Source organism: Carassius auratus, chromosome 26, assembly GCF_003368295.1.
Source record: "Carassius auratus strain Wakin chromosome 26, ASM336829v1, whole genome shotgun sequence".
In the NCBI taxonomy this organism is placed as follows: domain Eukaryota; kingdom Metazoa; phylum Chordata; class Actinopteri; order Cypriniformes; family Cyprinidae; genus Carassius; species Carassius auratus.
Genome location: NC_039268.1, coordinates 2386146 through 2400756, shown reverse-complemented (window position 1 = coordinate 2400756; position 14611 = coordinate 2386146). Strand labels below are relative to the sequence as shown.

The 14611-nt window shown below is 33.4% G+C and overlaps 1 protein-coding gene across 2 annotated transcripts in view; it reads left to right on the top strand.

Moving 5' to 3' along the window:
- Nucleotides 1-14611, top strand: part of LOC113044069 (type II inositol 3,4-bisphosphate 4-phosphatase-like) — a 99803-nt gene that overhangs the window by 72267 nt on the left and 12925 nt on the right. For both annotated transcript variants that reach the window (XM_026203663.1, XM_026203662.1), the window contains exons 9-11: nt 6108-6291; nt 9197-9457; nt 10705-10843. In XM_026203663.1, coding sequence (XP_026059448.1) covers nt 6108-6291; nt 9197-9457; nt 10705-10843 — 584 coding nt within the window. The remainder of the gene's footprint in view (nt 1-6107; nt 6292-9196; nt 9458-10704; nt 10844-14611) is intronic.

Below are 14611 nucleotides of genomic sequence, written 5' to 3'. Positions count from 1 at the left end.
AAACATTGATGGAACGTTATTGACATATATTTGTGGAATATCGATGGAACATTATTAATAAATTCCTGGAACATCATATTTGTGGAACATCAAAGGAACATTATTGATATATTCGTAGAAAATCGATAAAACATATTTTTGTACAACATTGATGGAATGTTATTGAAATATTTCTGGAACGTCAATGGAACTTCAAAAAGTTCCAATGGAAGATCAAAAGAACATTATTAATACGTTCCTGCAACATCACTGGAGCATTATTGATGTATTCCTGGAACATCGATGGAGTATTGTTGATATAATTGTGAAACAGACCATGTCTGGCCTGGTGTAAACTCTCACCCTGTGGCATACACGTCTCTCTCTCTGCCTTTCTATCTGTACGTTTGATTAGAGATTCACCAGAGACGTGGACCTGATTGCACTGAAGGGCTTGGCGTTTCCTTTCCTCTCATTAGCATCATCTTTAGTTCCATTGATCATTTGTGAACGTCTAGACAGCACATTTACAGTTCTGCCTTTGTGTGTGGAGGATGAGGTTTATGGTAGTGAATATTTCCTGCTGTGCTGCGGCCAAACGTCCCCCATGCTGTGTGTTTGATGCTGCGGTGTAGATTATTTTAGGCTAGTTATGCACCCTTTTGAAGAATACACTGTTACTGTAATTGCTAATAGACTCAGGAGTAGACATTATATTTAATTTAATGATTTTTTTTAAGATACTTTGACTCCGTAGCTGCCCAAGCAATAAGCTTGTTTAAACAAAACAATATTGTATTTCCATGCATAATAAGAAAAAAAAAAAAATACAAATACTGCTGTTTTTAACAATCATATAATCTTAATAATTTATGTCATTTGTTTGTACAAAAAATATTACATGCAACACTAACTTAATAATACAAATCTGTTTATATTTTAATATAATAATTATTTTTTATTTATTTATTTTGTAATTATATTACATTGTATTTCATTATATAATATATAAATATTTTTTATTTTAACAATACATTTGAAATACTATTTAATTTAATAATTATCTTATTATATAAACCACATTCAAAAACAGCACTAAACAGAAGTATATTAATTTATTAATTTATTAGTATGAAATATATTTATTATCATAATTTCTAATTCTGAATTTATATGCAATGATTAATCACGATTAATCGCATCCAAAATAAAAGTTTTTGTGTACATAATATATGTGTGTGTATTGTGTATTGTGAAATATATATATACACACACACACACACACACACACACACATACACATGCATGTATATATTTAAGAAAAATATGTTATGCTTATATATTAAATATATTTATATATAATATAAATGATATGTATATAAATATATACATGTAAATACATGTAAATATTTTTTAATATATACTGTATGTGTGCGTGTTTAAATATACATAATAAATGTACACAGTATACACATAAATATTATGTACACAAAAACTTTAATTTTGGATGCGATTAATTGCGATTAATCGTTGCCCAGCACTAATATTTTCTTCTTTTTTTACTTTCTGAGATTAAAAAGTATTTAAAAAATCTGAAGTGTTCTGTATACGAACTGACTGGTGATTCATTCTTTTGAACTGGTTGATTAAAATGAACTAGATGAACAAACTGACTGGCTGAAATGAATCTGAGTACTATGCTAATGCTGTTTGCTGTACCGTATCTCCCAGTGGGATCTGAGTGTTGTCTCTGCCTCAGTTTCAGTTTGCCATCTACTTCTGGAGAGTCTGTAGATGAAAATGCCCAGACCTGCACAGGTGGTGTTTGGTGTTAGAGATTGGGAGCAGTGGCTGGAGGGTTTGTGATCAGTGAGTCAGGTGCTTCTCTCTACTGCTAGTCTTCACTGTTTTCCTGAACCTGGCTTGATAAAGAAGCTCTTCAGACGAGATCAGCTCTGGTTCTCCTGAGGTGTGCGGCAGACGAATCATTAGCTGTGGCACCGGGTCGCAGGTGGCATTAGGGGGAAGTGATTCCTGTCAATTACCTCCTAATAAACACCACACTCCTTCTGCCTTTCCTTTGCTTGGCTTTAGGACACTGCTGCTAATGGTTTGTTTCATCAGTATCAGAGATGATCTGTATTACTGTACAACTACTCAGTTTAACATACTGCAGCAAAGTACACAAGTTAATTACTAAAATGGCACAAAACAATGAGGAACTCAATGTTTTTAATGTATATTTATTCATTATAAATATTAAAAAATGTATTGTGCCACAAAAATATTAAAATGACACACTGGGTGCATTACTTTGAGTGATTCAAATGAATCTGTGAATCAGAAAACAGATTGTTATAATGAACTGTATGAGTGAACTGAATCATTAAATCCTACAGATTAAACTGACTTTTCCAAATCATATTTAATGAAAAAAAAAGAATAATAAATCTGAGTCTATTTTGGAACCAGTTCATTGAAATTTACTTTCTGGATGAATATATTTGATTGAAACAAATTGAATTTAATTAAAATTTGTGAAACACTTTTGAGTGATGATTGTCCAAAGGAAATGAATCGCTAAAACCGTTCATTCAAAAAAATAATAATAATAGTAAAATCACTGTTGAGTGGTAAACAAATCTGTGAATCTATTTTTAATCCATTCATTGAAACAAATTGTCTGAATGAATCAGTTCATTAAAACAACCTTTAGAATTGATGTTTTCGAACACTGTTGAGTTGACTCAAATGATTTGGTAGATCTGATTTAAACCAGATTGAAATGATTGAACTGAATCACTAAGATGGAGAGTTGAATGAATGAACTGAATCACTAAGATGGAGAGTTGTATGAATGAACTGAATCACTAAGATGGAGAGTTGAATGAATGAACTGAATCACTAAGATGGAGAGTTGAATGAATGAACTGAATCACTAATATGGAGAGTTGAATGAATGAACTGAATCACTAAGATGGAGAGTTGAATGAATGAACTGAATCACTAAGATGGAGAGTTGTATGAATGAACTGAATCACTAAGATGGAGAGTTGTATGAATTAACTGAATCACTAAGATGGAGAGTTGAATGAATGAACTGAATCACTAAGATGGAGAGTTGAATGAATGAACTGAATCACTAAGATGGAGAGTTGAATGAATGAACTGAATCACTAAGATGGAGAGTTGAATGAATGAACTGAATCACTAAGATGGAGAGTTGAATGAATGAACTGAATCACTAAGATGGAGAGTTGAATGAATGAACTGAATCACTAAGATGGAGAGTTGAATGAATGAACTGAATCACTAAGATGGAGAGTTGTATGAATGAACTGAATCACTAAGATAGAGAGTTGTATGAATGAACTGAATCACTAAGATAGAGAGTTGAATGAATGAACTGAATCACTAAGATAGAGAGTTCAAAGTGGAAAGAACAAAGTGAATCGTTAAAACAGAAAGTTCAGTGACTTTTCAAAACATCGATAAAGGAATCTATTTTTTTGGAATCTATTAAGTGAATCTTTTTTTGAACCAACTCATTGAAATGAACTATCTGAATTAAAAACAAAAAAACACTTATGAACACTTTGATTGATTAATCAAATTAATCAGCAAAACCTTTTTAGAACCGATTCATAGAATTGATTTAAACAAATCAGTTTGATTGAACCAAACAGGCTTTAATTGTAAGCACTATTCCATGATGACTCAAATTAACTGGTAAATCAAATTTTAACCTGTCTGATTCATGAATATTTGTGAATACAATTAACAGATTAATTGAATGAATCAGAGGATCTACTTTTTTGTACCGAACCATTCAAACTTTGACCAATCTGGTTCAGTCTGTACTAATGATTCTCTGTATTAAATCAGATGGAAAATGAGAATGTGGTTATTACAAAAGAAGGATCCAAGGCGCTTCAACTGCTCCAACAATGTTTAAAAGCCTTTAGTTACATTCTGGCCATCTCAATAATGATGCATTTCAGCCTTCCTCCAAGTGTGAATGTATCTATGTTAGTGAAGTTGTGTCATTACTTTTAGTGACAGGAAGCATCAGTTTGACTTTTTAACCCGGTCTCTGCTGTGTTTTGTCATTGCAGACCTGCTAAATGAGTCCACTGGCTTGAGTTATTGATGTCCCCTCATATATTTCTCTGTCTTTGGTATGCGTCTGCTCTCTTTAAGCAAATCCTTGTATTTGCTCAGAGCCGCGGTGGTTAGCGATCCTCCCGGGAGCTAATTATCTGAAGCCATGGGCCTGGTCTCTGTGTGTTTCGTCCGATACGCTGATCTAGGATCTGTCTCTAATCTCCAGCATCACAAACAAACTCACAGACCACAGCGGCTCGTCATTATGTGTCTGTAACTGTTCGGTGTATTTGATGAAGTCTCACCACTGCCATTATAAGTGGACATGAATTGGACGCTCAAGTGGCCAGAGGCCTTTTCCAACAAGCACTTATCATTCACGTCTACACATTTAGAGAAAACTGGTTGCAACTTTAGTGGCTGTGCAGATGATTGAGTTTAATACACGCACCAGGGCTCTCATTTATGAGTAAATGATGGAGAAATATTGAAATAATGACTTTTGGAATGGCAAATTTGCCGTAGATGAAATCCGGATGGGACTAATAAGAGTAAAGTCATTTGTATGGCTGAATTTAGTTATCATAAGAACACAATAAGTGTGATTATAATTGAAACGGGGACTGTGAGTGCGTGTTAGTTCAAAACGGCTTCGTAGAATTATGCTTATAATATCAAATTAGGCAATTTGGTGTTAATCGTGTTAAATGCTGTTAAACATGTTTAATTGATCTAATTTGTTGCAAACACACAAAAAAAAATCAAGCTGCTGTATTAAATCCATGAATTCAGTGTTATACCAACCTCAAAGGATTCACAAGCATCTGTACGCTGTGTGTCTGAAGCTGTTTGTAGCACATTTTATATACGTATATATTATTAATATTGTTTTATATTTAGATAAATATATATAAAAGGGCTTACCATTTAGAAGTAAGAATCAGTTAGTGTAAATAAAATTAAGTAAAATGTTACATTTTAAATAAATCTAAAATATTTAATAAATATATAAAAAATAATAATAATAAACTCTCTCTCTCTCTCTCTCTCTCTCTATATATATATATATATATATGTTTATATATATGTATAATTATATAATACATAGAAATAATAAATAAAAATATTGTAATTGTGTAATTAAAAGTGATGAAATATGTGTAATTTATTTAAATAATTACATTAATGTATAAATGTTTACAAATATAATTCATATTTTAACAAATTATATAATATAAATAATACATCTAAAATGTTCTAATTGTATAATTAAGTGATGAAGTTGTGTAAAATGTATCTTAGTACATTTTTAAATATATTTACTAATAAGTATTAATTCTAAAACATTGTTTTATAATTGCATACAATTGTATTATTTAAAATAAATAGTATATAACAATAGTTTAAATCATATGTTTTAATATTAACATGTTTTATTTTGTACGTGATAATTTTTAATATTTTATCATAAAAGTATAATTAGATTATTTTAAATAAATAATATTTAATAATATTTAAATAATATAATACAATTATTTATTTTAGTACTTTGTTGTTGTTGTTAATCATATTGGTACAAGACATTATAAAAAGACGTTTTGGCATCGTTCACTTCTAGTGCATTGTCTTATTTGCAGACTAAGTTCATCTATACAAATATCCACAGGGTCACCGAGAGGGTAAAACGTCATGAAAAAAAAAACAAAAAAACAAATGATGACTTTTTTTTAGATGCAAACTGTGTAAGTGGCCATCAGGGGAAAACAATGATCTGCTAAAAATGCATGATATGATCCCTTAAAAAACAGTAATTTCTCCTGGCTGCTCAGATGAAACACGGGCCGTGATGTTCATGCAGGGACTGGAATTGGCTCGGCTGGGTTTGTTAGATATATTTTGTCTCAGTGTATGTTCTGCACAGAGCTGTAATCACAGCTGTCTGATGATGAGGAAGACGACGCTCTGTTATTTATTCTGTGTCTCTGTTTCTGTTGTCTCTCTGGCTGCTGGATGACGTCCTCCAGCCACAGCACGGCGTATCAGTGCATTTACTATCCTCCAGAGCAGACGGCCAAGGCCCGTGAGATCCTGTGTGTGGTGTCCCAGCTGCAGCCGCACATCTCTGCGCTGGCCGACCAGCTGCTCCAGACGGCCCAGCAGAGCCCCATCCAGCCTCTCCGAGACGTCCTCAAGAGCCTGGAGGAGAAGGTGAGGCCTGCAGACGCTTTCCATTCATCAGATGGGACAGACACGTGCTACCAAAGATTTCTGTTTCAAATACATGCTCTTCTTAGTAACTCTATCTTCAGAGATTCTTGAAGAAAGTGCGTCACCATTTCCACAAAAATGTGGTGCAACGTAATAATAAGATAATTCTAAGAAAATTTTAATTGTAAAAATATTTTAACAGTATTGCTGTTTTTTAATGAGACTTATTTGAAAAACATGAAAATTTAAGAAAAGAAATCACACTGACCCAAAATTTAAATTTATATACGGATATTTCTTTTCTTTTCCCCAAGATAACTGGGTGTGAGATATAGATTAAAAGAAAAAGGTATTATTATAATTTAATTTAATTTAATTTAATTTAATTTAATTTAATTTAATTTAATTTAATTTAATTTAATTTAATTTAATAATTAAATCAATTCCAAGACAATAACTAGACGTTAGGTGTAGGTGAGGATCCATTCTGAAATTATTATTATATTTAATAATTTATTAAAATGTAAAAATATATAATAATAATATATATTATTAGATAGATCTTTTTTTGTTTATTTATTTATGTATCTATTTATTATACAAAAGTAGTTTTTTTTTTTATGTAATAGGTGGACATGAGGTGTAGGTAAAGATTTATTATGGTATTATTATGACTCATCAAAAAACTCTTAAAAGATGATTTTGCCAGTGTCCTTGAAATAAACAATCAAACAAACAATAAGAAATATTATAATATTATATTATAAAGAATAAAATAAAAATATATAGAATTATTTAAGGTAATAACTGAACATAGTATTAATATGACTCATTAAAAAAAACTTAAAAATATTTTTTAAAAGGCTATTTTAACAAAATGTCCTTGAATATATTTATTATTTATTTATTCTTTTTTTTATGTTTTTTGTTTTTCATAATAACTGGACATGAGGTGTAATTGAGCATTCATTATGGTATTACTATGACTCATCCAAAAAAAATCATCTTTATTCGAGAGGCAATTTTAGCCAGTGTCCTTGAATACCCGAGTCAATCTGGGATTGCATAAAGTTTAAAATTTTAAAGAAAGTATTAATCTTCAAGACGGTGGTTTGGGAGCATAAATGTAAAATGAGGCAGAAGAGTGCGTCTGGTAATAGTCCTGCAAATGTTCATGCTTTAAGGGCAAATATCTCTGCTAATGAAATACGCTACTGTCACACTCCATTTCTCCACACGCACAAGCTGCTTCTGCTTCTGCTGAATCACTGAGAGAAACCAGACAACAGTACTGTGCTTGTACCGTGTCAAATGCTAATACCAATGTATTACCATGGTACCATGACTAAAAACCATTACACCAAATCATTAAAATACATCATTGAAATGAATTGCAGTGAATGTGCTCTGTGTTTCTGTAGACAGCACCAGATTTCACATCAACAAACAAGCGCATCAAGTCTCGGCCTGAAACTGGTCAGTTTGGAAACATGAAGGCTGTTGGGTCTGTCACGTTCCCCTCTGCCAGAGCCGACAGAAGCCACCGGGCAGAGTGTCTGGTGTTGGAGGCCTTGGTGTTTTATGTGTTTAATTAATGAATTACATCTGCTGCCGTCAGTGTGCAATCTGTGACACAGAGATTGTTTCTGCCACAGCAGAATATCAGCAATCATCCTCCTTCATTGTTTAATTCTCTCTGGCGCTGCTCTTCACCTCCTTGATTAGCAGTAGGACGACCGCCGCATGATCACACGCTTCTGCTGATTGAGATCTCCACCTCAGCCTCTGTTTGTGTGGACGCCTGGTGATGTTACATTAGACTTGTGTACAACACTGCAAGCACACCGTCTACAGCTGTCACTATTTTTATTTTATTTTATGTATAAAATACAGCTAGCACAACATCTAGGGCTATGACTTTTTATTTTATTTTATTTTATTTTTTGTATACAATACAGCAAGCACAGCATCTAAGGCTGTGACTTTTTATTTATTTATTTTATTTTAATTTAATATTAATTTCTTTAGGTATCATTTTTAACAAACAGCATTTGGAATTTTTTATATTTATTTTAGTTAAAACTTCTGTCTGTCTGTTTATTTATTTTATTTATTTATTTTAAATCGAGATCACCCAAACAGTTGTTGTGAAGGTATTATTTCAAAATATTTCATATTTATTTTATTTTATCTTATTCATTTATTTTAATTTTTTATAACTGTAATTTTAACCAAACAGAAGCTGTAACTGTTGATTCAGAATCTGTTATCATATATTATTATTTTTATTATTATTATTATTATTTTTTTCATTTCATTCAATGTTCAAACTCTTTCAAACGTATAAAAACTCTTAATTGTAAGGCATATTTCTCTAAATTAACAGATGTCAGAATGATATTTATTACTTTTCATTCATAATAGACTCAGATTATCAATTTTAAAACATCTGAAAAATCTGACCATGAAAAATCTGACCATGAAAACAGTATTTTCTTTCATTGGTCTCATCTTGATTTCATTTATAAATCCAGTTTATCATGATTTATTCTCGAGTCTCCCGATGAGGTTTTCACTGTGAAATCAGACTTTTGGACATTGCCTGCTTTGAGAGTTTCTCCAAACATACAAATCTATACATCTGTACAAGTACCTACGAATATGAATGAGGTCGTCCTGCAAATATTCGCACAAATCATATATTGTTGTTTGAGAAGAACCGGCGTGTCTTCTGTGTCTCTAATTCTTCTCGCTCTTTCTTCTGCGTTTCTATCTCGGTCTGTTTATTAGTTTTCTGATGCATGTCTCGTCCTCCCCTGTACTCTTCATCACAGGGTCTTCTGCTGCGCTGTATTTTAATGAAATGTTGGTTATTAAACGCTGGCTCTCCTCTGTCTGTCTGCAGACGAAGCAGTTTGTTCACGCTCTGAAGGATGAGTTGGTGAAGAGTGCTCTCCTGGCGCTGCACGCCGCCCGTCCCGGATACGTCAGTAAGAGTCAGAGCTCCGCTCGGTCCAGCCCCGATCCACACCCCAGCGCCGCCCCGAAGCCACACAGCGTCTGCAACAATCTGGAGGACTCCCAGACACCACAGAGAGAAAGCCAAGCGTCTCCTGTCCGCTCCGACTCCATCCCCCACCACAAAGAGTACGACGAGGAGGAATGGGCAAGTGCTTCCCTTCACAGAAATCATGCATCATCAGGAGTAGGGGTGCACAATACTGGATTCATCTCCTAAAACCTGATATGCCAATACTTAACAACTTAACAACAAGATATAAGCTTGCAATTGCAAGAAAAAAAGAAGTCCCAATTATTTTTTTATTCAGTGGCGGAGACAGGCTTCCTGTGTGCGTGTGTGTGTGTGTGTCATAACTGTGGCTAACAGGAGAGGATTAGACATCTCTAATCAATAGCCAAATAACGTGCGTGTCCTTGAGCGCCGCTCACAGGAGTGAAGGAGAAGCCATACCCGATGTTTGCTCTACATTAAGATGATCAATTTTCCAAATATTCAAAGCAGAAGTATATTGTCATTTTTCCTGTCAGAATTGTTTATGTTCATGTAGTTTTTTACTCTGTCAGCCAATAGAAGTAGTGCTTTCATAAATTTGCATAAATGTCATAGGAGTAACCAGTAAGTGCTTAATTAAATATTATGAGAAGTCATTTTATTGTCTCTCTCTCCATAAAAAGGTGCAATAAAATAGAAAGAGCAAACACACTCTCTTTCGAGGATATTTTACTGTTAGTCTCAAACCTGCTCGCTTGTTTTCCTCCTCCTTTAAATGTAACGCATGGGGAGACCGTCTTATCTTTTGGTGCTAAAGATAATATTTCTGCATATTAAACCAGAGCTGAAGTTGAATTATGCGTGTGTGTGTGTGTGTGTGTGTGTGTGCAGCTTCTGCAGTGGTTTTAATGAGATCAGGAGCCGTATTACAGAAACATCCTGACTTACTAACCATACTGAATTTCAATTAGGAACTATATACATTCTGTTGAACTTGTCTAGCTCTTAATTTAAGTTTTAAGAAAGGAAGATTCTGTAATAAGAAGCCCAAAACAGGCGGACAGAAACATCTTCTTTAGGTTGTTGGAGAAACTTCTGGAAAGGAGTCGAGCACAGCTTCAGTCATACTACATCTAAATGAACCCTAAAATAAATCAAATGGTCTTTCAGAGCTTAACTGTTAAATATGAACACGTTTACAGTACATGCATGTGTGTGTTTGAGTTAGGATTTCTATGCTTATGTTTTTCCATGTGGGTGAAGCATACAATATACTATATAAAATACACTACAAAATCAAAACCAGTGCTGTAAAGCGTAAATATCTGCTGTAAATATTTCTAGTTTTCCGGTGTCAGTTCTCTGTGATGGTCTATTAAGGTTTGCTCTGGCTCTTCTAGGACAGGGTCTGGGTCAGTGTGGCCAAGAGTCTGAACTGCGTCATCGCTCTGGTGGATAAACTACAGGAGCAAGACAACAACAACCAGGAATCAGCGCCCGCACACACGCTGGCAGACGTCATCACCTCACACAGTCCTGGTACGACAAACTACACTGAACACAAACACTCAGATGATCAATTATAACTCTAGACTGCAGCTGCAATCAACCAAATACTTAAAGGCTCAAATAATACATCAAAAATGCCAAACGGCTGCTTGAATGATCAATGAACTGCCTGAAGGTGATTTCATTTCCTTTTATGGTGAGGCATAGACTATGAAAATGTTTTGGACTGAATTAATTATGCTGTTGCCCTGGATTAATTACGAAAATTATAGATTTTTGTTACACTTAATGCTCCCCATTATGAGCATTTGAAAGGCATTTGATTTATTATTTGAATTTTGGGTAACACTTTATTTGAAGCCTTTATATACGATGCATTATTAAAAGTATTTGAATGCATTAATTAAGCCTAATGAACCAATGCATTGTTTGATCTCATTAATAATGGTAACCAGAGTTATAATCCATTTTAATGCTTACATATTTATTGCTACACCTTAAAAAAAATTGTAGCAAGGAATCTAAAAACGTAATAAAAATGGTTTTTATGAAATATATATATTGCATTGCAACATACATTTTAAATGCCTGTATTGTGCTTTATACATAAAGTAGAGAATAGTGTACACAAATGTGATGATACATCGTAATTTTTCTTAATAATATTTCACACGTGTTGCCAACTTCATGCATCCTAGAAAAGCTTCTAATGGCTGATTTTCCTCTTCACTCGAGGTGTTTTCTGTGAGAATTTTGCACTGGTTTTTCATGCTTTAATAACAACCCACAGCATTTTTTTTAGCACTTGTCAGATGTGTCAGTTGAGAGATGAATATTAGCATCATCCAAAGATCTTCTGTCAGACAGGAATAGTTAAAGGAAGCTTCTGACACTCAGTGCTATTAAAGTGAAAAAAAAAAACGATGACATGCAGTGCAAATCCTGAGTTTTTAATGCAGCTAATGCTGCCACCACTTGGACATTATCTGAAACTACATGTTGAGGTTCTGCCTGTTGCAGTCAACAATACATAGAATTTGCTGAAGGGCTATTGTGCTTCTTTATGCAGTTTAAATGTAGCAAAAGCACTTCATCGTTTGTTAACAAGAATGCAAAAGTGTGTTAATACCGTATTTTCTCCTGACACGCGATTGCATCTTTGCGAGATCATTGAAAGCAGTATTTACATTTTGTGTGACAATGTCAACATTATAAGCCGTGTATTTTATAAAACATTTTTGTGTCTGTGCAAATACTTCACATAGCACATGAAATCAGCTGTCATTCAAAGGCTAGGTTGATGTCTCGCGTCATGCACATAAAAAGTAATTAATTTAATAAAGAACAGTTCTTCCGATCAAAGGTGTGAATACACCCTGGGTGGAAACCAAACTACTGAACGTGACTTTTCAATGAATGTTCTTGTGAAATGGGCTCATTGAAAAAGCCACTCAATGCCAAAAATCTGATGACTCATGCAAAACAAATCCAAAGCAGGGCTTGTTGCAAAACAGATGCACATTCAAGGAGTGACGCAGATCTAGTTCCTCGATTTAAATTCTTTTCTCATGCACTTTTTCTTCTATGACAAATGATGTATTGCAAATCACAGATCTGGATGACAAATTGCAAGAATAACAAGCTAGGGCATGTGCAATTTCAACAGGGCAGCTGTCTTTGACATTTAGAATTGATTTTTATTAGGAAAATGGAAGGTGTCTGAACATGTTATCTATTCTGTTATTAGTGGTGTGGTATAAAGGATGAAAAAAAAAAATGGAATAAAAAAATATTACAAATAAATAATTAAATTGTTAATTCAACTGGAATTAAGTGGCTGTTTTTACGAGTGAATTATTGTTTCAACCGGTTTGTTAACAAACATTATCTCATTCAGCAACAAATTAAGTGACTGTTTTTATGAGAGAGTACCTGAATCATTTGTTTGAATTGGTCATTTAATAATTTGTTCAATTGATAGATCCAAAAACTTTGATTCAGTCAGAAATGAAGCAAGTGACTGTCTTTTTGAGTATCATTTTTAACCGATTTGTTTAACAGGAATGAATGAAGTGGCTGTTTTTAAGAGTGACTCGTTCAAAAGCACTGATTAAGTCAGGAAAGAGACAAGTGGCTCTGTTATGAGTGAGTCATTGTATCATTTGTTCAACCGATTCATTCAGGAACATGAACTCATTCAGCGGCAAATTAAGTGACTGTCTTTAAAAGGGGGACATTAATTGCTTGTTCAATCGATTCATTTAAAAATGTTGATTTAGTCAGCAACGAAGCAATGATTGAGTCGTTGAATCGTTTATTCAACCAATTCTTTCAAAAACGATTCATTCAGTAGCAAAGCATGCGATTGAATGAGTCATTGAATCATTCGTTCAACCAGTTTGTTTAAAAATATTAATTCATTCAAAAACTAAGCATATGTCTGTCTTTACGAACGAGTCATTAAATAATTCGTTCAACCATTTTTTTTTTTATATATTAATTCATTCAAAAAACCTAGCATATGACTGTCTTTACGAGTGAGTCATTTGTATGTTTTTTTTTTTTTTTTTTAAAAACACTGATTTATTAAAGAGACGCACTACTGTGGACACTCTGTTGTTTTATTTGGAGCTATTTTCATTGATGGAGCAGAAAACATTGATGTTGATATATTCCAGACCATATTTAGACAAGGAAGCCAAGACTTAGTCTCTAGTGCACCAAAGATTTTATCTGCTAACTTTGGTCTAATTTTGTCTTCCCGCTTTTGGGATTTGATAAGTGTTGTAGTTGTCTTAGTCTGTAATTTAGACATCAAACAGACCCGTGCATGCCTCCAGCATTAAACACAGTTTGTTCTTCTCAGAGCACTTTAATTTCATTGTAATCTTTGCTTTATACATGTTACATCTTTTAACTCGTATAATCGTAGATTATAAAACTTTTATAACTTCTTTATTCCTTTAAATCTTTTCCCTTACCCAGCAGGGTAAATCACACAGTGCTAAATGCAATGTAGTCATGCATGCATAATTAAGCCGGCTTATTAACTGTCATTAAAAGAAAATGGAAATACTTCAAATGGATTTTTTTTTTTTCATCTGTCACATGGAGCAAGTGAGTCAGATTAGATAAATGTCAACGTGGACCAGATGTAAAATGCCATCGTCCTCAAAAAAAAAACATGAACAAAAGTGCACAAAGAATAAAGAAATTACTACTACATTAAATACAGGTTCACTGACTGCAGACTATTTTACAGTGCTGTCGTAACCAAAACCGTTTTCCATGTTTTGGTCCAATAGTGGTCCGTTTTGCATAATTTTGGTCTGATTTTAAAGCCTTATATACTTAATGCAATTTCCTGATCTTATTATGGATGATGTATAAGTGCATAATATTTTAAATATAAACACACTTAAATTAGTGACCTTTCATGTTAACTAAGATAGGATTAACTTTTTTTGCTGCGGAAAGGAAATTTGTCTTGTGCAAAGTGCTACAATGTTGCTCTGACCATTCAATAATAATTAAGCAAGCAAAACAAGTAAAATATACATTAAAATACAGCAGTGTAAAAACATAAAATGCAAGATATGTAAAGTGCAAAACACAGTAAAGTGCTAATGTGCTTTAGGTGTGTTGTTCTTGGTTAAAATTCAGCAGTTTTATCAAGGCAGGAACAAATAAAATCTTCAGTGTATTAGTTTTACACATTGGCATTGTCAGTCTCTTTCCCTTTTACTGCAGAGATGATTTGTGTTTTTATTGGCTACTCTTGGACAATGCATAACCCTG